General features: G+C 40.7%; 3 protein-coding genes across 3 annotated transcripts in view; all 3 read right to left on the bottom strand.

Moving 5' to 3' along the window:
• rabggtb (Rab geranylgeranyltransferase subunit beta) overlaps positions 1–1,346 on the bottom strand; it is a 9,434-nt gene extending 8,088 nt beyond the window's left edge. The window contains exons 1-2 of the mRNA XM_085804731.1: positions 1,296–1,346; positions 811–918 (exon numbers count right to left, since the gene is read on the bottom strand). Coding sequence (XP_085660857.1) covers positions 811–918; positions 1,296–1,298 — 111 coding nt within the window. The 5' untranslated portion in view covers positions 1,299–1,346. The remainder of the gene's footprint in view (positions 1–810; positions 919–1,295) is intronic.
• Positions 1,347–7,355: 6,009 nt separating this feature from the next.
• Positions 7,356–9,631, bottom strand: LOC146970229 (major histocompatibility complex class I-related protein 1-like). Its single transcript, XM_085805911.1, has 6 exons — positions 9,583–9,631; positions 9,437–9,445; positions 8,913–9,182; positions 8,291–8,569; positions 7,894–8,196; positions 7,356–7,492 (listed from the first exon to the last, which is right to left on the bottom strand). The coding sequence occupies exons 1-6, from the start codon at positions 9,629–9,631 to the stop codon at positions 7,356–7,358; spliced, it is 1,047 nt and encodes a 348-aa protein (XP_085662037.1).
• Positions 9,632–12,887: 3,256 nt separating this feature from the next.
• On the bottom strand, positions 12,888–21,981 carry acadm (acyl-CoA dehydrogenase medium chain). The gene is made up of 12 exons (XM_085804730.1): positions 21,935–21,981; positions 20,248–20,353; positions 19,620–19,717; positions 18,972–19,041; positions 18,685–18,785; positions 17,969–18,049; positions 17,742–17,872; positions 16,931–17,039; positions 16,073–16,213; positions 14,839–14,934; positions 13,830–14,078; positions 12,888–13,738 (listed from the first exon to the last, which is right to left on the bottom strand). Exons 1-12 carry the CDS (start codon positions 21,947–21,949, stop codon positions 13,667–13,669), a joined length of 1,269 nt encoding a protein of 422 aa, XP_085660856.1. The 5' UTR covers positions 21,950–21,981; the 3' UTR covers positions 12,888–13,666.
• Between the last annotated feature and the right edge of the window lie 1,262 nt (positions 21,982–23,243).

The following is a 23,243-nucleotide window of genomic DNA, read 5'->3' as shown; positions in this document are numbered from 1 at the left end:
AACTGGAAGGAGAGTGGGGAACCATCATCTTCAAGGAAGAAATGTGGTCCAATCTCCAATGTGACCACAGAGTCCAGACCCGAACCCCAATGAGAAACTTTGAAAATTCAATGCAACTCTTGATGGAAATAAATGTTGTGACATTGCAGAAGCTTATCAAAATGATGCCACAGCAAATACGTGCCAGAATCAAAGCTAAAGGCGGTCCAAAGAAATTTTAGAGTGTGTGACTTTTTTTGGATGGGCAGTATATTTTATGTCATGTTCAGTACCATAGAAAAACAGAGTAGTTGAGCGCACATCCAGTGCCTATTTTAGGCCAGGTGCCGGATAGTCATAGGATCATTGAAAAAGAGAAAAGGGGAATATCCGCACACTGGATTAAAACTCCCATTTATTGTCATGTTCAGTACCATATACGTACAGAGCAGACATTCAGCAGCTGTTAGAGACCAGCACTGCTCGATACTGTTCATTGTTATCTTTGATCAAATTGTCTTGACTTTCTTTCAAGTATGGTTAGGTTAGGTAAGCTTTATTGATCTTGCATGGAGAAACAATTTTACCACCAGGTCAAAAAAAAAAAAATCATACAGCAGACAAACAGCACAGAGAGACAACAGGCAATACAAACACAACAAGGCCAATGAAACATGATCTAAAAGTAGGAGGACACGATTGAATACCACAGAAGCTAGTATCAAAGCTTTTCTGTCTTAATATAAATACAAGAGGTCAGAGGAAACCAAGGTGGTGGACATTAATATTGTATAATACATTAAATATGAGCCTATAAGAGCCATGACTCACATAGTCGTCCTTCTTGGAGCCGTAGGCAGCGATGTAGTCCGCGTGTTTGTCCAGCAGCAGCGAGCTGGGAGCTTCAGGCTTGATGATGACATCTTTCACTTGGGTACCCTGACAACACACACACACAACATGACAACATGACAACATGACATGACAACAGTGTGATAATGATGACAGGACACACACTCAACCTAAACCTCCACACGGTGCGATACATCCACAATAACACCCTGTCTGTCTTTATGAAAGCTGAAGCTGAATGAATCACTAGGACGAGGTTGTTGTCAGGCTGAGCTAGCAACCAGCTACATGCTAACTCTGATGCTAGCTACAGTTTAGCCTCTTTTCTCACTGTTTTCACACATTAGCGGGTAAATCTGGACAGGAAGGAGACGACGGGACCTTTAAACACACTCCGGCTGTGATGGCATCTTTAAATACATTTACTAACAAACACCGTAACGATAATTGGGTGGTTTTCCTACCATCCTGAGAAATCTCGCATGATACTTTCTTCTTGGCTTCCTCCTCCTGCTGCTGCTGCTTCTTCTGCTTCTCGGTGTCGGTTTGGAGGCAGTGCATTACCGCCACTGCCACCTGCTGGTTCACTGTTCAAACTGTTGTTAAAACTGCATTTAACCTTTTATTCTTTATTTTTGTATTTTATTGTATTTCCTTTTATTTGTTTTGTTTTGTTCTTGTCTCCTCTCTGTTTGCCTATTTGAAGTTGTAGCCTACTCACCCATGTTGTAGCCTATCCCCCTACTATTTGATTGACTTCATCTCTGTAGATCTACATTGTAATATATTTGTTAATCTGTCTGTTTGTATGTCACCTCACACAATAAATAGAAAGTTAGGAGAGGAGGAGGGAAGAGAGGAAAAGAGAAAGGGGGAGCGGGGAAAGGGGACAAGAAAAAAGGGGGGAAGGACAGGGAAATGAAGGTAAAGGGGGAAAAAGAGAAAGGTTTGTTCCGTTTTAATTATTTAACTCTGTGTGATTGGCTGCTGATGTTTATTTTATTTCCTCTCCTCTTGATTTGTTCTTTCTTTTTCAATTTATTTACTCGTTTGGCTGATGTGTTAGGTCCTTCCTGTCTTGTGTTGTGTCATGTCTTTAAGTTTGTCACTTGTATTGCACAATAAAATAAATTAAAAATATAAATCTTAATAATCAAAATGTATTTTATTTTCAGAACTTACATTAACCCATGGGTGCAGATCCCGGAGGGGACGGGGGGGGACCCTAATTTCTGAAAAACATGAATTGCCCCCCCCAATAAAATACCCCAAACTATTCAAAATTTAACAAATGTATTTTCAGACTTCACATTCTTCAGATCTAAAAAGAAATGATTGAAATGGTGGAACAAATAATGTTTGACAAAAATATCTCTGACTCCACATCCCACCTCTGGTCTCCTCCACTACGATGCAGATGAACGGGTAGTTTCTTACACAGACGCTGATAACATCAGCATGCTTTAAAAAATAACGACCCCCTCAATCTTAGGGCTTCATATTTTGATATTCATCCATATCAATTAATCATGCATAAAGTTCCATACACTGGGAGAAAAGGAAGATGGGGAGAAGAACTGGGGATCTGGGAGGGTCGGTGGGAGGCGAAAGATAAGAACGTGAGTAGATATTATATGTCCGAGACTCTTTAAATTATAATTTACTAATATAACAGCAGTGATACGCGCTGTTGGCTGTTTAGGACAAATAAACAAGAAAGGTAAGCACAATAAAGGATTCCCTGTGCAGTACTTTTTGAATGATATGCCGAGCCTCTGCGGAGTTGTGATTTATGGCGGCATGGTATGAGTTGCATATGGGCAAAAAAAAAAATCTCTTTTGTGTCTCCCCCCAATCCTGGCATCGGATCTGCACCCCTGCATTAAAGCAGAAGTAGCCTAAGCGGAATGTTCATGTTAATCTAAGTCTTAAATAGTTGTATCTTCCGACAGCAATCACTTACAGAGTGTTTGGTCCGAAACACGGGTCTGTCAGTCACTCTGCTCTGCTGTAAGCCGAGGAGAAAACTTTCCTTGTATCCTACAACCTTTATCCAATGAGGAGAGAGAACAGCATAAAGGGGCAGTCCTCTCTGTGTGTGCAGCCAAGGGATGCGCGTGAATGTGGTGACGTAGGGACGAGGACCAATAGATCCATGACGAGGGCGGGGGCCGCTAACTCCATCGGCTGACAAGAAGTTAGACAAAACGACCGGATCGCTTACTTCTGCTTTAACTTACAACAATGCATAACCATACATCAATAACGAGTGGTCTGAGCTAGGTGTGTGTGTTGTGACGGTTTGGAGAGTGTGACCTTGCAAAATACTGGGGTGCCAGTCAGGTGTCTTATGGCAATGTCAGTCTGTGTCACACATTCAAATTTCCCCCACAAAGGATTTATACTTTATCAGTGTTTAAGATAAGCATATAACCTTTCATTTAGACCCCATGAAATCCACCAGAGGCATGCCTATAAAAGTGTTGTCATTTCCTTTAAACACTTAGTCTGTCCATGGTACATTGTAATATTTTAATTATTGGTAAGGCTACTGTTTTTGTTCTTTTTGTGTATTGTGTTTCCTGACACGTTATAGTATAAGCTCAGAATTGTTTTGTTTTTGTTGTTATGTCTGGGACCTTTAAACTTAACTAAAACTCAGCTATTTGTAAAAGAAGTCTGTACCACAGGCTACTCTTAAAGCAGAAGTAAGCGATCCGATCGTTTGGGCTAATGCTGCGTTCCAGGCAGGCTTTTGAAACCGTAAGTTACGGCTTCAAGTCACGACTTACGACTTTGTAGCGTTCCAGGCAACCCACTCGTGTTTCTCCGACCTGTTTTACCTGTGAAAGTCACTATAACGGCCACTCGTAACTTCTGACCCGTGAACTCGTACCAGATCGAACTGGTACGACTTCACAGGTCGGAAAAACACGAGTTACGGGTTGCCTTGAACGCACCATAACGTCTTGTCAGCCGACGGAGTTAGCAGCCCCCGCCCTCGTCATGGATCTATTGGTCCTCGTCCCTACGTCACCACATTCACGCGCATCCCTTGGCTGCACACACAGAGAGGACTGCCCCTTTATGCCGTTCTCTCTCCTCATTGGATAAAACTTGTAGGATACGAGAAAGGTTTTCTCCTCGGCTCAGAGCAGAGCAGAGGGACTGACAGACCCGTGTTTCGGTCCAAACACTCTATGTAAGTGATTGCTGTCGGAAGATATAACTAAAATATCGCTTACTTCTGCTTTAAGTTAAAACAATAGTGAATTAATTACTGAATACATTTACTCTTAGGGTCAGTACTGTTGTAAGGGATTTCCACCTCTAATTGCAGCATTTAAAAAAAAATACTTATTTCGCTATCAGTTTCTCAGTTTCAATTTCATTATGTCTTACACACTTCCTCTGGAGGTGAATCTCCATCTTCAGAGGCAAAGTGTTACAGGTTTGATAGTTCCTATTTTTATAAATGCTCTGCCACCACAGAGTTCAAGGTTATTGAAAAATTTGCTTTTAAAAACTTACTTAATTTAATAAATAACCATTTCCCTCTTTATTGCCACTTATCTTCTCTCTTATCTCTCACAGAGGGATTAGTAAATCTGATCTGGCTAAATCAGTTCTCTCACGCCCAAGCTCAGATCACAGTGACCACTTGGAGAAGAGTAGTAGCAATGAAACGTACAGTATATGAGCAAGTTCTTAGTGTATTGATAGAAAAATAATCTGTATTAACATATAAAGAATCCCTGTGGGGGTGTCGCATGGCGTAGTGGTTAGAGCGGGCGCCCCATGTGAGGCACAGTCCTCGCTGCAGTCGGCCCTGGTTCAAGTCCCGTGTCGGGCGCCATTTACTGCATGTCATTACCCCTCTCTCTGCCTCCCCGTTTTCTGTCTGCCTCAACTGTACTATCTATAAAGGCATAAATGCCCCAAAAAATATACTTAAAAAAAAAAAAAAGAATCCCTGTGATTATGTTTTGTGCAGTTCTCTCCCTACTTCCTGTTTTTATTCAAATAAAGTTGATTTGGAAACTAACAAAATGATTGATCCTATCATCCAATTCCTCCATGCTCAAACACTGTAGTCACAGATAAAGATGTAAAAAAAACAAAAAAAAAAAAAACAGACATTCGAAAATAGGAGTTTATTTTAAAGTAGTCTAAAACAACATGAAGAATATATTCCCATTGAAAACACAGTTTGTTCCTATTTGATAGACAATAAATAGAATAGAAGCTTTTGTAGCAAACATGATTGGAAGGTAGCTCCACATTGTGCATATAAAAATACAACTTATTCATTCACAAAAGTCAAACAAAAATAAATGACATGAATTTAGTTCCCGCAGACCAATAAATAAGTTCACAGTGCAGAACATGTAGAGGACCACATCTCTACATTAGTATTTAATTGTTAGAGAAATAAGGTGTGAACACTGGACACACACACACACACACACACACACACACTCTCTGACTCGTACCCATTATCTTAATCTTTTCATAACATGTTATTGCTTCAATGATTTAAAACGATTATTAATACTTTGTACATTGTAACAGAATGTTCTTTGACAGTATTTCTCATATACTTTTTTCAACTTCAAAAGCAAAGCAAAGTTAAAAGACATTCACTTTATTACCATCAAGTTATTATCACTATGTCCAAAGGACTGCTGTGTATTCAACACTATTATTATAAGTGTTAGACAATATTTATTTATTTTACTTCAGTAGTTTCAAGCATTAAAGCAGAAGTAAGCGATCCGGTCATTTTGGCTAATGCTGCGTTCCAGCCAGGCTTTTGAAACCGTAAATTACAGCTTCAAGTCACAACTTACGACTTTGTAGCGTTCCAGACAACCCACTCGTGTTTTTCCCGACCTGTTTTACCTGTGAAAGTCACTATAACGGCCACTCGTAACTTCCGACCCGTGAACTCGTACCAGATCGAACTGGTACGACTTCACAGGTCGGAAAAACACGAGTTACGGGTTGCCTTGAACGCACCATAACGTCTTGTCAGCCGATGGAGTTAGCAGCCCCCGTCCTCGTCATGGATCTATTGGTCCTCGTCCCTACGTCACCACATTCACGCGCATCCCTTGGCTGCACACACAGAGAGGACTGCCCCTTTATGCCGTTCTCTCTCCTCATTGGATAAAACTTGTAGGATACGAGAAAAGTTTTCTCCTCTGCTCAGAGCAGAGCAGAGTGACTGAGAGACCCGTGTTTCAGACCAAACACTCTATGTAAGTGATTGCTGTCGGAAGATAGAACTATTTAAGACTTATATTAACACAAAAATTCCGCTTACTTCTGCTTTAATGTTGATTGAAGTTTACATTAGTCTTTTCTGAAAATTCCAGCACCATTTGCTGATATGTTGTTTCATTTAAAGCCCTGTGGGATCATGGTGGAAGACTGATGAGTGATTTGCTTTTAAGTTCTGTAGAAAATCACTCTTCTCTTCAAGTATTTTCCAGTTGTGTTCCATTGAAGCCCAAGACCTCAACTGAACTGAGAGGTCGTGACCTCTAGTGTTAGAGCCTCTTTCTCAGTTAAAGGCCCATAGATTAAAAAAAAATGTGACCAACGGAAATAAAAAGAAATTACCCACTGAGCTTTCAGTAATAAGGCAAACTGGGTTGCCCTAGTTGTTTCTTCAACTGATGCTTTTAATTCTTATTCTTAGGCCTTGTCCACACGAACACCGGTATTTTTGAAACCAAAGTTTTGTTAAAGGTACATTGTGTAAGTTCTCCTGTTATCTAATCACGAAAATCGATTATTTCGTTCAAAAGTACGTTTTTCATTAACCAGTAATCCCCCCATCAACAAAGTGAAGTGTTCCTTTCAGCTCTGAATGAGCCGTTCATATCATTCATATCTCCATGGAGCGGGTAAGCTCGGTGCTGGCTGCCATGTGGTGTCGCCATGTTTTTACGTTCAGTGGCAGCGTGACGGTAGGAAACCACGGAAACTCAGCGGAGACACCGGAGCTGTCAGCTCAGGTCGAGGTGGCGTCTGTGAAAAGTCACCGCGGTAACGCAGTGAGGACTGTGAGGACTGCACCCGGAAAAACGGCCGTTGTTAACAAACCAGCTGTCATTTTAGTCACAGAAGTCCAGAGAAAGCCGGTAAAACGTGGGTCAGGTAAACAATACCATGCACATCGCCAGGACCACTTGTTTAAATAGAGGCTTGTTTATGCCGTTACGTGCAGCGGCTGTTGTCCGCCTGCCTTAAGCCCGATTTCACGTGAATGCAGCATGAAAAATACGACTGAGTTGCTTGCGATCTACAACCGCACCACTAGATGGGAGTAATTCTTACACAATGTACCTTTAAATAAAATTCCGCATCCACACGAACAGTGTAATAAAAATACTCCATACACACCATTAAGTCTCCTTCGCTGCTCTGTAGATTAACCAAATACAGCTGAAAGCATGCTAACCAACAACACCAACTTTGTCACGTCCATTTTAGCTGGATAACATTAACTTTGGTCATTACACTGCTCTTGCATGCTGTGAAAAACAACGTTTTTTGGCAAACTGATAGCAGCAGCAGCAGCAGAAGCAGAGGAAGACAACCCCTGAGATGATGAGGATGATGTTAGTGATGCTGGTTTCCTGGCTGGGATTCTCTGTCGAAAAAAAAAATGTTTCCACCCGTCCATCCATTTATTAATCTTAGTGTCTCAAATTGTACAACCATGAGAACAAAACATCCTTAATATATTGGACAGACACTTTGACAAACAGAAAGGCAGAAATAAATAACCAAATATGTACATTAATTGAATAAAATTAGCAAATGTGGTGTATTTCAAAATTGTCAAGGCAAACCTGTCATTTGTGCATTTAAAAACTTTTTACAGCTTGGAGAAAATCAGAAAGGATCTGCTGATTATTTTGTGATCTGACTAGTAATCCAAGGATGAGGAGGATGAATTTTGGTTTGATTGTTATGACTTTTGTTGAAGATGAATTCATACTATGGAACGAATGTGCAGTAACATTTGGAAAACACAGATCTTACCCTTACCCCGGTTGGTCCTGATCACTGCTTTGTCCAGTTTGGTGGTGATGTTGATCTCAGTACCAGAGAGCTGAAACACACAGTCATATCTCCTCCAGTCTTCAGGGTCGACAGATGAAATGTTGAGGTCAACACTCATCTGGAAGGTGCCATCGTGGTTGGGGAGGATCTCTCCTCGGGCCACATCCTCATGAAGCTCCTCTCCATCTTTGGTCCAGAACATCTCGGCTTCATGAGGGTAGAAACCTGTAGCGAGGCAGCTGACTGGAGAGGAGGGAGTCGTCTGGAGGAGAGACACTGAGGGAGGAACTGAGGAGAAAGACAGAGAGGGAGAGATGGTTGGGAAGAGAGGGATAGCAATACAATCTGGACAAACTGTATAACATACTGTATTGTGTTCTACCTCTTCTCAGCAAGGTGCTGCTCCCATACTTCACATACTCCCTCAGCCAGTGAGGACAGGTGTAGGTATAGAAGTTTTCACTTAGTTCTATTCTCCTTTTATCAGCATCCCATATCTTCTTAGTGTAGACAGCCTCTGGTTTCAGGGCGACCCATGTCCAAGTCACAAAGTCCAGAGATATGAAATCTTCTCCATCGTAGCCATACTGATTAAAACCAGTAATCTTTTCACTCTCTTCATCCCACTCACAGCCTAGCATCCACTGTAAAGTGTGGACAGCTGAGACAGACACAGACAGACAGGAAGGACTACGTTATACAACTGCCACTGGCAAGGGGACCTCATAAGTTTGCATTGCATGATTCAGTACTTGGCGTGCTCACACACAAAGTATAATAAATAATAACTCCCTTATTTATTTATTTAGCACCTTTAAAAACAGGCTTTGGGTGTAAGATGCCAACTCTGACTTTCAACATTGCTTGTCAAAGGATTAGGGTTAATAAGGCATAAAGAAAAACATCACATCCAAGACCGGACAGAATCATAGTTACTGTATTGAAAACTATGCTCTATTGTTTAGTAATCATTGTGTGTACAGGGTTAATTCACAAAAGTGTACCTCCACTTTGGTTCAGACGCTGTATCACATTGTTCATCCTGGCCTTAAGGACATGGGGCTGAACTTCAAAACACTTGGCAGCGTACCACTCCTGGATTTTCTGGTTGTCATCTAAGCACTGTTTCACCCAGTCCTGTTTTGATACCACAGACTTTGTGGTGGTGTTGCAGTAAAGCACTGGAAGGTCATCAAGCAGAGCAGCACCCACTAACTCAGGGAAGTTTGGGACTCCATTGGATGTGGTGAGGAAATGCATCAGAGAGTGTTTCACTGTGGGACAAACAGAATTTACACATTCACCATCATCATAACACTCATCAGTTAAAACTTACAGCACGACTGAAAAAAAAAAAACGCAAATGAAAAAGGAAATGCAATCTTGCAAACCACAATCTTTTAAGGAGTGATTAGATGCACATTCATTCAGGTTATATAGCTAAATCTTATCTTACAGTAATAACATAATTTTAAACGTAGGGTAAAGCTGTCGCCATCACTTTTCTTAACCATAGACTGGTGTTAACCCAGTTGGCCTATCGTCAAAAAGCAATTTTTTCTTGAAATGAAAAAAAGGACCACCACAGTAAATAAGACGTGACACTGTGACGCAGTTGCGAGTTGCATTGAAATTTAAACATTGAAATTGAAATGTACTCAAAATCAAACCTACCTGCTGATGAAAGGTGTGTGAAAAGCAGGAACAAGTATGAAATGCGCATGATATTTGATTAAGAGTGGGGAAACGACCACAATCTGCAAAACTGACATCTAGACCTATGACTCTCACGTCCATTAGGTTGCAGGCGGTTACAGGTAGTAGCCTACTACCAAGAATGTAAAAAAAAAAAAAAAAAAAATCTACCAGCCTTTTCCGTTCTCTCTCACCAGAGTAAAAGTGTTCGCAAAAATAAAACGTATAAAATAGGCAATACATTTGTAATACAATAAAAGAAAAAGGTTGAATTAATGGCTCTAGGATTTTCTGTAAATTATATTTTTTTAATTTAAACGTTTTACGGGATTTTTTTTATTAGATTGGTGCTTTTATTTTTGACGGAAAGGACTGTCTCTCTCACCCTAGTTAAGGTTGCTTTATCAAAACAACTAGGGGAGAGCAGGGCAAGTTGGTTTGATGATGATGTTGGAAACGTTGGCACAGACAGGAGCCAGAGAGTGGCGACAACCGATCACATGGTCCATGTAGACTAGCCTCAGAAAGTTCCCGGAAGTGCTTGGCGGGCAATTGAAAGCAATAGGAAAACCCCGATAATTACGGTCAATAAATGCTTTATGTTGCAGTATATATATGCTTGTGTTAATTACTTTGAACTCTGTTAAGTTTACTAAACCCGTACTGTCATCGACAGCAATAAAATCGTAGCATTTTCTCTGTTTTTATCAAACTTTCAGACTTGAATGAGGCAAACTGACAGGTCACTCACAAGTCTGGATGATGACAACCGTGTTCAAATAGGAAATCCATGCAAATGCAAATATTTGATTTGAATGGGCTTTATGCACAGCTCCACTTACTTCCTGAAATAAGCCAGCTCCTTTATTACCTGTCTTACATTATTGGACCAAGACCAGACACACCTGGATTAATCAATTGGTCCAATAATGTAAGACAGGAGTTGGCTTATTTCAGGAAGTAAGTGGAGCTGTGCATAAAGCCTATTCATTGGGAATACACATAATTCTATCACTATTTGTTAACTATTCTTCTTATTAGGCGATGCTTGTGTTGCTTTGAACTCTGTTAACTTTACTAAACCCGTACAGTTGTTGACAGCAATATATTTCCTCTTTTTTTTTTTTTTTTTTTAACTTTCAGACTTGGTTGAGGCAGAGTAGTCATGTTTTGCCCAGTGCACTTAATATCACAATAAATTCCTTAAAAACAGTACAGAAGTCAAACAGATCAGCATGTCAAGCTGTTTGCGTCCTTTCCGCTGTGTTGTCCTTGAATATAGTCTTCACCATGGTATGCTGTGCTGCACGGGGATGCTCCAGTCGCTTGGAGAAAGGCCTGCACATGTATGGCTTCCCCAAACACAGGGACAGGAGAAAAGCATGGCTGGCTAAAGTCAGAAGGAGCAATTTAAACACCTAGATTTCAACAACAAAAAAATATGTGAGGTAATCATATTCAAACAATTTGCTCTTTCACACACTTTCAAATACCACGCCACTGGGAAGTTTAATATTTTTTTAATTAACAGAGCAGAACAGGAAAAAACAATGCAAGAAGAATCACAGAATCACAGCTCCTAAAACAGTAGCAATGACAACAGAGGGCAGAATCCATTGGGCTACATGTAATGAATGTCACCACCGACATGGGTAGCCCTAAGCAGGCCATGTGGAAATCCTTTGGGGTCGAATAAAACATAGGTGACACATCCAGCAACACCAGACAGGCATTTCTTCTTCATGGCTGTTGTCCCACATCTGGTGAAACAGTTAACACATAAGAGACATGTTACATCCTTGTCATCATCACTCCTGAGCTATAAGATCATTGGTCCTTACTCGTCAGTTCTCCTGATGTACAGCATCAATGTCTATGATTATTGATTAACTATTTATTGCTCTGGCCCATACATTCTTCATTTATTTAAATACATATATATATATATAAATATAAAAATATTATACCAGATGTGGGACAACAGCCATGAAGAAGAAAATGCCTATCTGGTGTTGCTGGATGTGTCACCTATGTTTTATTGATTACCTCACATATTTTTTTGTTGTTGAAATCTAGGTGTTTAAATTGCTCCTTCTGACTTTAGCCAGCCATGCTTTTCTCCTGTCCCTGTGTTTGGGGAAGCCATACATGTGCAGGCCTTTCTCCAAGCGACTGGAGCATCCCCATGCAGCACAGCATACATTCAACATCTCAAAATTATATTTTCATTTAACTGCTGTCAATGACATTAATCTTTTTTTTTATTTATGTTTTTTTCAAAGAAAAAACTTAATAACCCATGGACTATTGAATTAATATGAATACAATCACATATTTAACATATTTTTGTGTATTAACTGTATTCGTGTGCATTAACTATAGATCTTCTATTTGAAAAGGCTACAAGCTTATATAATGGGCTAATTTAATATGTTTTACTTAACATACTATTTAACATATTAGTTAACAACATATTTAACATATTAACTCATATAGGTCTATTAAAAACTCATTCATGCAAGTTAGTGGGGCACGTTGGGACGCAGGGGCCCGTGCCCCACCCATGACTGCAAGCATATTTAGCTAGCTCAGCTGTCACTCAGCGCTACGTAGCACGAAACATGGCTGTCCTATCTTGTAAGCATTATAATACTGACTAAAATTATATATGTTTGATTTTTGTGACTGACATGTATACAAAAGGTTGAAATAGAAAATTACTTCACGTCAAAATTTCAATTTACATGAGCTTCAAACCACGAATCTTGAATAAAACGTGAACGGATGAATGGAGGGTGTGCTCACCAAAATACATCCATGTTGCTACAGCGGATCACCTAGAGTGCCTATAGAGAGAATTAATTAAACTGTATATTCTCATAAAAAACATTTTCCTGTCTTAAAATACAGGAGAGAAGGGTGAAATTTACAATGCTGATTCTATTCTGAGATCATGAAATCAACACAAATTACTTTATTTGGTTGTGATTTTCTTGCCTCATCCATTTTCAAAATGAAGTCAGAACATATTTTCATTTCCTACACTGCTGTCCACAAAAATCATTGTCATGAATCATGTCAGTGACAACTGAACACAGGCAACAAATGATATCATACATGTCAGTGCTTCAGAAATTATCCGTGGTGAAGTGTAAAGCTGAGGCCTCTGTATTAGAAAGATACAGTTATAGGATTATTTGCTAAATCTGACTGAAAATCATCTTCTGATTCTTGTTACATCATTAGTCACACATTCCCATCTCCTACACACTGATGGGAACCTGTTGAGATTAAGATTCAAGTTTTATTGTATTAAAGGTTTGATAAATGCACATTACATCCACAAAGTCTGAGAAATCGTTTTCTAAGTGAGTTTATTTTGAGTGGCCAAACAAACACTCAGTCAGAGACAGAATAAGGCATGAACATCAGCATCATAACTATCATCTTGATTTTACTGTCAATCAGAAAAAGAGAGTGCTAGAAATAAAACCCACAAACTGTATTGAAGTGCTGCAGCACACCACCCTCCAGACAAATCTCACTTCACTTGATAAAAACAACTTTACAGTTTAACTTATGATGGACATCTGCCGAACAGTGAACCAGGAGAATGTTAAATAAATACAGCATTTTCTCTAATGCCCTGGAATTAACATCACGGCCAGGCTGAGGACTTTGTGTCTGGTTGACGTTGTTTACAATTTACAGAGAACCTTTTCCTTATTTTTCCTGTCATGTGATATATTTACAGAGGGAGACGATCACCTGAATGCAAATAGCAGGTAAACGGGACATGGTCGTGTGATATTTTCTGACTTAATGAGGCAAACCTGAATGATTTATGGCATCTGCTCAAAGGCTGTGTGGACTGCTGTCAGTCCAGGGTGTGAATCAGTCTGAAGAAGCAAGGCAGGATGAGACGGCGTTAAGGCAAACAGCATCTTTGCTCTGTACCCTGAGGTTATGCAACCAGATCTATTTCCTGCTACACGTATATATGTATAGAAAAGTTACAACAAAACGGCATTTGAATGAGGACGGGACGTCACGGGCGCAGAGTTCATTTCTTGAACCTTCCCAGGTGTTCTCTGGCGATGATGAGCCTTTGGATCTGAGCCGTTCCCTCGTAGATCTGAGAACAGAAATAAGAGTTTAAGATAAATTAGGTTTCATCAAGCTACAGCTCAGCCAGCCGTCGCTCAGCGCTCAACATCGTCACCCACCTGGTAGATCTTGGCGTCTCTCATCAGCTTCTCGACCGGGTAGTCGCTGTTGAAGCCGTTGCCTCCGAACACCTGAACGGCGTCGGTGGCCACCTGGTTGGCGATGTCTCCGGCGAAGGCCTTGGCGATGGAGGCGTAGTAGGTGTTTCTGCGGCCCTGGTCCACCTCCCAGGCCGAGCGCTGGTACGCCATCCTGGCCAGCTCCACCTTCATCGCCATCTCAGCCAGGAGGAAGGAGATGGCCTGGTGCTAAGAGACGGGAGGAGACGGGCGGAGCGTTTAACAACCTACACCTGAGTTGGTCGGTTACGGGACAGTAATAATTTGTAGGCAAGGCAAGGCATCTTTATCTATATAGCGCATTTCATACCAAGGCAACTCAATGTGCTCTACATAAAAGACAAAACATTAAAAAAAAAAAAAAATAAATAAGAGAAGCATAGAACAGAATAAAAACAAACACAAAAAACAGAGTTAAAAGCTAGAGCAAATAAAAGTAAAATAGATAAAGTTCAAAGTTCTTAAAAAGAGCTCAGCTATAAGCACGTGAAAAGAGAAATGTTTTTAAGAGCCAAGGAGCCAAGTTGTTCATTTTCTGTTTCGTTTATGGGTGTTGCACGTGTATGCCAGTAGGTGGCAGTATCTGTTCAGGGTTTTGTGTCTATATAGTCAGGTCAGGTTAGGTGCACATGTTGGGGAAGCCATACGGGTTTTGACCGTGCCGTGGCGTGTAACCCCACAGGTCAGATTTATTCATCAAAGTTAGTTATTGTTTGTTGTGGACGTTGGGTAAAGCAACCTGTTATCCACGGCTGTGTGTCATAAATCAGCAACAAGAAAAGTAAATGTTTGGACATTTTACTGTGTTTGTGCACTTACACTTGCACCTATATCATGTGTACAAGCCCTTCAGACCGGTATGTGCAGATGGTGACAAAGGGAAGCCACTATAATAATAGTAGTAGTATAAAGACACAAAAAAACACTTTAAAGATCTGTGTGAACAAACCTCAGCGATAACTTTGCCGAAGGTTTTCCTCTCCAGTGCGTAGTTGGTGGCTTCATCGAGCGCTCTCTGTGCCAGGCCTGTCGCTCCTGCTGCCACCTGCAATACAACAGCAACATGAGACACTAATATACAGTGACAAACATACGACAGTCAAACATGGATTTTTTCCATTTGCAGTTTTTAGATACTGTAGGTAAAGTGTTGTTTCAGACTTTCAGTTGGTGTCTAGGTGACTTCAGTCTTCCTGCTCTACCACCTGTAACTGAAAGATTTTCTTTCTGCATCATTTCCGCATTAAAGAAAGTTTTCAGTTGTCAGGAATTTTCTTCCTCTGTGGCTGCAAAACACTTGACACCAGACTCCTACAGTTTTAACTGGTCAAATTAAACTCTTTAAGGCTCAGAAATCCAGTAGAAACAGACTTGAAAATGCAAAAACACGCAACACTGCTAGTATAAGGACTCCAAATGTTTCTAATCTTATTGCCAAAATAAATAAAAAATAACATTTTATATATCCAGTTCAATGTGATGTCAAGGTGGAAAAAGAACTCTGATTAACTGAAGTCAAAAAAGAAAAAGAAAAAGAAAAAAACTCTGACACCAACTATTTCCTGTTTGGACTGATTTAGTTAAAGCAGAAGTAAGCGATCCGGTCGTTTTGGCTAATGCTGCGTTCCAGGCAGGCTTTTGAAACCGTAAATTACAGCTTCAAGTCACGACTTACGACTTTGTAGCGTTCCAGGCAACCCACTCGTGTTTTTCCGACCTGTTTTACCTGTGAAAGTCACTATAACGGCCACTCGTAACTTCCGACCCGTGAACTCGTACCAGATCGAACTGGTACGAGTTCACAGGTCGGAAAAACACGAGTTACGGGTTGCCTTGAACGCACCATAACGTCTTGTCAGCCGACGGGAGTTAGCAGCCCCCGCCCTCGTCATGGATCTATTGGTCCTCGTCCCTACGTCACCACATTCAGGCGCATCCCTTGGCTGCACACACAGCCCTTTATGCCGTTCTCTCTCCTCATTGGATAAAACTTGTAGGATACAAGAAAAGTTTTCTCCTCGGCTCAGAGCAGAGCAGAGTGACTGACAGACCCGTGTTTCAGACCAAACACTCTATGTAAGTGATTGCTGTCGGAAGATAGAACTATTTAAGACTTATATTAACACAAAAATATCGCTTACTTCTGCTTTAATTAACAACAACAACAACAACAGAAAACGTACCGGTGGTCTCGTGTTGTCGAAGGCGCCCATGGCGATTTTGAAGCCGGATCCCTCTGCGATCAGGACGTTCTCCTTCGGTATCCTCACGTCCTCGAAGGTGATGCCTCTGGTGTCGGAGCACTTCTGACCCATGTTCATCTCCTACGAGCACAGAACAAACAGAGACGTGTTGTCACAGCGTCAGACGGAGGACTGCACGGCACCACAGACGGACATTAGAGGACCGTCCTGGCTGGAGAACATGCTTTCTTTAGTTTTTATAAACCTAGATTAGTAGTCACTTTAATCCAATCCTAAAAAAATAATTTTAATGATCTCTAGGGGATTGACTGAAGCTTTATCACCAGAAATATCCTCTTCCAGTTAAACAAATACAGAGCACGATTCCCTTGAAACTGAAGCAGGTGTAAAAACCACCAAACACGTCTCCTGTGTCACGTTCAGAACAATCAGAGGTTTGTTAGAAGCAGTTTCATCTGGATAAAAATGGAGCATTGTTTTATTTCCTTCTGGTTTCTCATGACATCTGTCCCTGCAAAAACAAGTCTGAGGGCCTTTTCTGGTTCTACTCAGCAGATGTAACCTGACACTACTGTTAACCTTCATACAACAGGCCCAGATATTCATTAACACGCACGCAACAGTCCGTTGGATTGTTTCCATTCATCTGCAGAATGTGTTGAAAACCAGTTTCTGTTCAGAGAGCTCTGGGTTTGTCTTCAACTACATCTCCCTGTTCATACAAGGTTTTGAACCTCCAAGAAAAACGCTGATCATATCATCAAACCAGACCATGATTTAGAAAAAAAAAAAAAGTATGTGTATATAATTAAATAAAAATATTCTTCCTCGTCTCACCTTCCTTCCTATCTGAATTCCTGGAGTGTCGGCCTCCACAATGAAGCCAGTAAAAGCCTTGCCGGCTGAACATTTGGGGTCTGGGTTCGTACGAGCCAGGAGGAAGTACCTAGGGTTATAAAAGACGTACAAATGGTCACATAACCTATAGAACAACAGACGTGTTTTTGCGTTCATTATCCTTAAAGGGATAGTTAAACCTTTTGGCAAATTGGCACATTGCCATTATCCCTATAGTCTTAGGAGTAGGTTTGTTACCTTTAATTGTCACGGGATTTCTTGGTTTCCCTCACCAAACTCATCAAATACACAATCCAACAACTCCAAAACGTGTGGTGAATGTGCAGGTCACAACTTGTCCACCAGAGCGTTTTGGAGTTGTTGGATTGTGCATTTGATGAATTTGATGAGGGAAACCAAGAAATCCCATGAGCCTCTGTAGCGTAGCTCTGAGCAGCTCGCAGCTCTGCTCCGCCGTTCTAAAAATAGCTTGCACCGACAAATAAAGGTAACAAACCTACTGCTATGACTATAGGGATTATGGCAATGGGCCATTTCGCCAAAATGTTGAACTATCCCTTTAAGGATACCGCTTGACAAATGACATAACTTGCTGATTTTTATAAGTGCTTGATTCAAACCCTGCAGCAAACAGACATTTAAATAATGCTAATGTTATTTCTTTTAGTTTCATTTAAAAACAGTAAATGTGGCATGTGCAGAAATGTGTGCACCGTACCAGTACCGTGCTTAGTGATCTTCATGACCGTCACATTAGACTGCATTGCAACGTAATAATCTGGGTACATACCAGTTTGCCTTCCCGCCGTTTGTGATCCACATCTTCTGTCCATTAACAACATACTCATCTCCCGTCTTCACAGCTCGGGTCTTGATGCTGGCCACATCCGAGCCCGCCCCCGGCTCTGTGACACAGTACGCCTGCAGGAGACCAACCAGACACGAGTTAACGTCGTCTCATCTGACTGAACACACAGCGAGGCTCGTAAAACACCGTGATGTCCTGAATATACTTACACACATGAGTGGCTCCTCAGTCATCCTCCCCAGGTATTTCTTCTTCTGTGCTTCATTGCCAGCCAGAATAACAGGCATTTGCTGTGAGGGAGAAACAGCAGCTTAATTACCTCCTCACTGTAGGGTTAGTCTTTTTTTTCCTTTAAAACAATTCTACAATTCTCTTCTATTCTTTTATCAGAAGTGCTTATGGATGTGATATACAAACACAGACTTATCTGTACGTTATTAAATATAATATAATATAATATAATATAATGTACACTGCCCGTCCCAAAAAAGTCACAGTCTAATATTTCATTGGACCGGCTTTAGCTTTGATTACAGCATGCATTCACTGTGGCATTGTTTCAATTAGCTTCTGCAATGTCACAACATTTATTTCCCTCCAGAGTTGCATTGTTTTTTCGCCAAGATCTCGTATTGATAGGAGTTAGGAGAGCCAGACCTCTGTGCAAAGTCTTCTCCAGCACATCCCAAACAAGTATGTCACCACTAACACACACATCAATCACACCAATCTGCACTTGATGTACACTCACCCTAACCAATAACAATTAACAGATAAATAGAGCATGTGCTTCTATTTTATGTGTAAAACTGCTCGCATGTTCTAGAAAAATTGACAATATTTAAATTAGCGTGCTGAGATCTTTTGTGATTTGAATGAACTGGCTCTTTTAACATTGGTGAGGAGCTGCTAAACAACAACTTACGCCCAGAGAGTTGGCTTCTATGGCCGTCTGGACGCCGGTGCAGCCGTAAGCCAACTCCTCTGTGATGAGGCAGCTGTCGAAGATCGACAGGCCCATTCCACCTGAGCACGAAAAGAGACGAACATAACAGCGTTTTCAAACAGAAGTCCAACAACTTGCCTGAAATAATCCATTCATGTTGATCTAATCATCTCACAAAGCCAATTTAACATGTATTGTTCAGGTCATGAGCTAAGAAACTACACTAGAGAGGATGCTTCAGTGGGAAAATCTAAATGTTAACGTACCATAATCCTGGGGAATGTGACTGTTCATCAGACCGAGCTCCCATGCTTTCTTGATGATGGGGAAAGGATACTGGAAAAGGACAACATTTAGAGTTATATTCATGTTAAAAAAGGAGAAAAGTAGAAAGTAAATAAAGACTTCATGGAGTGCCAGGGGTCTTGTTGTTCACATGATCCAGAAGAGGGTGTGAAAGGTAGAAAAACAAAGACCTCTTTCAATAAAGAAATAAAAATAGATTTGATAAACACACTAGACAAATAGAAACAGTACACACAGGTATTGATAACAGACAAACAACCAAACCCTTGGTGGAGGCCCACAACAAGCTGACTTTTGTCAAGCTAGTCTAATTATTCTTGAATCAATAATGAGCCAAATTTCCAGTCAAGGTCTTGTTTACACACACAGGTGCATTTATTTATCAAAGGTGACTGACTGTTTGTTCACATCTCACTGTTTAACACTATCAGTAGCGTCTGCGGCACCTCAGCCTCAGGACAGCAAACACCAACACACTCTGCCCTGACATCACTAAAGGTTCTGTGTCTCAGTGAAGTTCACAGTCAGAAAATGCATAGTGTCTTATGAATAATACATTAAACCCTACAAAAACATTAAGATGTGAGTTTGGGTTATATAAAACTCACTTCACCACTCCTGTCATAAACAGGTGCAGCAGGGACGATCTCCTCACGTGCAAACCTCCTGGCCAGCTGCTGGAACTCCTTCTGCTGCTCCGTCAGCTCTGTGGGTCAAAGCAGCAAGAAGACACATGGTAACACACTCAGACAAACACCAAGTGTGTTTTCTGCTAAATCCCTTCATTGCGCCAAAGCAAATGAGGCTTCAACTAACAATTAGAGTTATAATGAACTAAAGCAAGTCATCTCCATAGTCAGACAAGTAGTTTGAGGAACAGCAGGAACTTGAGTGTTTAAGTGAAGGACATGAATGGATCCAACAGAGAGTAAGGCAGTTGTAGGTTGCTAAATAACTGAGGCATGAGTTAATGAAAAACAGAGATACTTTATCTAACTCTGAACCTTTAAGCCTCACATCAACTTCAAATAAACTTTTACACTTTACCCCAGAATGACAACTGTGGATTTTGGCATCCAACACGACAGCTGTGGATTTTGGCAAAAACAGCTACAGCTACAAAAGCACCAGTGACTCTTTCATTGTGCGTAAAAGCAAGTGAATGGTAATTTAAAAACAGGTAAAAACTGTGAACTCTTCCTTTGCAATAGTGTAAAATTTCCACCTGCTACTCACCAAAGGAGAAGCCCTGGGATGAAGCGTGGCTGCTGGAGGACTGAGCAGCATTGGCGGCAGCGGAGCTCTGCAGCCTGACCCCAGACCGCACACTGGCTCTGAACACCTGTGTGTGTGTGTGTGTGTGAGGAGGATAAGTCATAGGACATAAGTGTTATGACATAATCAGCTAGCCATAGTTTCCACTTTCCACCTCCCAGTACATCTTACTTAAAGCAGATATCAGTGGAATGTTTTTGTTAATATAAGTCCTAAATAGTCCTATTTTCCGTCAGCAATCACTTACATGAAGTATTTCAGCCTAAACACGAGTCTCTCCGTCACTCTGCTCTGCTGTAACCCGAGGAGAAAATTTTCCTTGTGGGATACAAGTGTTATCCAATGAGGGGAGAGAACGGCATGAAGGGCTGTGTGTGCAGCCAAGGGATGCGCGTGAATGTGGTGACGTAGCACGAGGACCAATTGATGCCTGACAAGGGCGGGGGCTGCTAACTCATGGTGCGTTCAAGGAAACTCGTACTTTGTGTTTTTCCTTCCTGTGAAGTCATACCAGTTCGATCTGGTACGAGTTCACGGGTCGGAAGTTACGAGTGGCCGTTATAGGGAACTTTCACAGACAACAGGACGGTAAAAACACGAGCTACGGGTTACCTGGAACGCTACCAAGTCGTAGTTGTGACTTGAAGCTGTAACTTACGGTTTCAAAAGCCTGCCTTGAACGCAGCATTAGCCGAAACGGCCGTGCCGCTGTTATCTGCTTTAACAGAGCCAGGCATGTTTTTCTGAGATAGAAATGCAAAATGTTATGAAGTTGTTTTGTTTTTTAACACATTTAACACTTATTTATATATTACTATTTATTCTTATCCTGTCTCTGTTATCAAATTGTGCCACTCCACACACTGATTTTGCATATTGTACTGTTGTCTGCTGCTTGTTGTTATGTCATGGCTGTTTGTGTGTTTTTCTCAACGCCAGAACTGCTTCACCTGAATTACCCCCAGGGGACTAATTAAGTTGTCTGAACTAAACTGAACTGAACATTTCTCAACTGTATTTCCTTCACAGCAAACAAGGAAATTACAGGTCCTGTGTGCTATCCCTTTCAACAGCATGCACACAAATTGAAATATTTTGCACTGAACTAACTAAGTCTTATACAGAAACATTTGTATAGTCAAATACAACTGCTAACAGCTTCTTATATATATTTCGTTTTGGACACTTACCTAAATACATTTTCAACATTCAGATTTTTCTTTTTCTTTTTTAATAAACCAATTTAAACCAGTTAACTACTGCATTTGACTTTTTAACGTTAGTCATAGGCTACATGTTTATATGGAGGTTCAGACTCATAAAACCATTAAACGGGACTATACTAACCAGACCAGGAGCACATTTAAAAACCATCACACGGACACTCACAAAATCTGAAGTAGATAAAACATTTGATGCTGAACTTCTCCAGTTTAAGTAAACATTATTGATAAACAGTTTCTTATGTGTTTTAGCCTTTGTAGCTTCATGCTAGCTGCCGTTAGCTAACGACGTAGCTGGCAAAATGTTGCCTGGACAACAAGTGAAGGTGTTGGTCAGGATGACAAATCTCTCAACAATATTTTGATTACTAAATCCACATAAACATACAGCCGAGTTAAAGCTTAGTTAATACAAGTAAACGCACCTTGTTAAGCAGCATTGTTTTGACTCGTCGCTGACACAGTACAAACTGGAGCAGTACCTTTACCCTACATCCAGATGAAGGTCGTCTCAGCCAATCACAGCGGCCGGATTTGGTCACGTGTGGGCTCACGTCGTACGTAAAACGACTTTTGACCCATTTTCTTACCTAACCTAACCTCTACTGCGTTTTACAACTGCCTGCGTGTACTCAGTACTGCAGCTGATGGTGTTTATACTACTGCAGCATCACCAGCTGTATTTTAATTTCTCATTTAAATGAACCACTTCATTTTTTTAAATGTCCATTATAAAGCACCAAGCATATTGTGATGATGCATCCAAACCAACAGCTTCCTTTCCCTTCACATTATGACAGAAAAGCATAGTCTTCTGAAAACACCCCATGCTTGGTGTTCTTATCCAATAATTGATTTGAAAAATGGGCATCAATTGGCTCTATGCACAGCTCCACTACTTCCTGAATTAAGACAGCTCCTTCATTTCCTGTCTTACATTATTGGACAAACTGATTAATCCAGGTGTCTGACCATTGTGACTACTCAGAGTTCAGGAAGTAGTGGAGCTGTGCATAGGGCCCATTAGTTTCATTCATAGTGAAAATTCTGGTGTTTATAAAGTTTCTAATAATTAGTGCATTTTACTAGTATGTGAACAGGTGTGAGACACTCAGATGTACAAGTGAAAGCATGTCACAGTGAAAATTACACACAGCATTAAAATGTCTGTTGATTGAGATTGAACAGCCATGATCAAACAGTAAGTACTCACTGGCCAAAAAGTAAAAATATCAGACAAATTCTCCATCAACAAGCCAGACTGAGTGCTCGATTGATAATTAAACAAGATTTGGCCAAAGTAAAAACAATATGGGGATTTCACTGTTATGTTAAATTGTAAACCAATTACTTATGAATTTAAGGACTGCAGATATCTGTAAATGGTCGTGCACTTGTGTCAGGATGTATAGCAACCCAACTTTAACTCAATGGGCTCTATGCACAGCTCCACCACTTCCTGAATTTAAGGCAGGTCCTTCATTTCCTGTCTTACATTATTGGACAAACTGATTAATCCAGGTGTGTCTGAGTAGTCACAATGGTCAGACACATAGTGGGTTAGAGCCCATTAAAATAATTATAGTGATTGATTTCTTTTATTTAACATCTCAGATGAAAACCTTAATGAATCTCAGCCTATGAAAGGAGTCATGAATCTTGACCTTGGTGATGATTGAACATCTGAACCAACCTCAGAGTTTTAACTTTAATGAGTCAGTTTAGAGCCTTAAA

Source organism: Trachurus japonicus, chromosome 17 (genome assembly GCF_045865225.1).
Source record: "Trachurus japonicus isolate A0001 chromosome 17, Traja_1.0".
In the NCBI taxonomy this organism is placed as follows: domain Eukaryota; kingdom Metazoa; phylum Chordata; class Actinopteri; order Carangiformes; family Carangidae; genus Trachurus; species Trachurus japonicus.
This window is presented reverse-complemented; position numbering and strand designations above follow the sequence as displayed.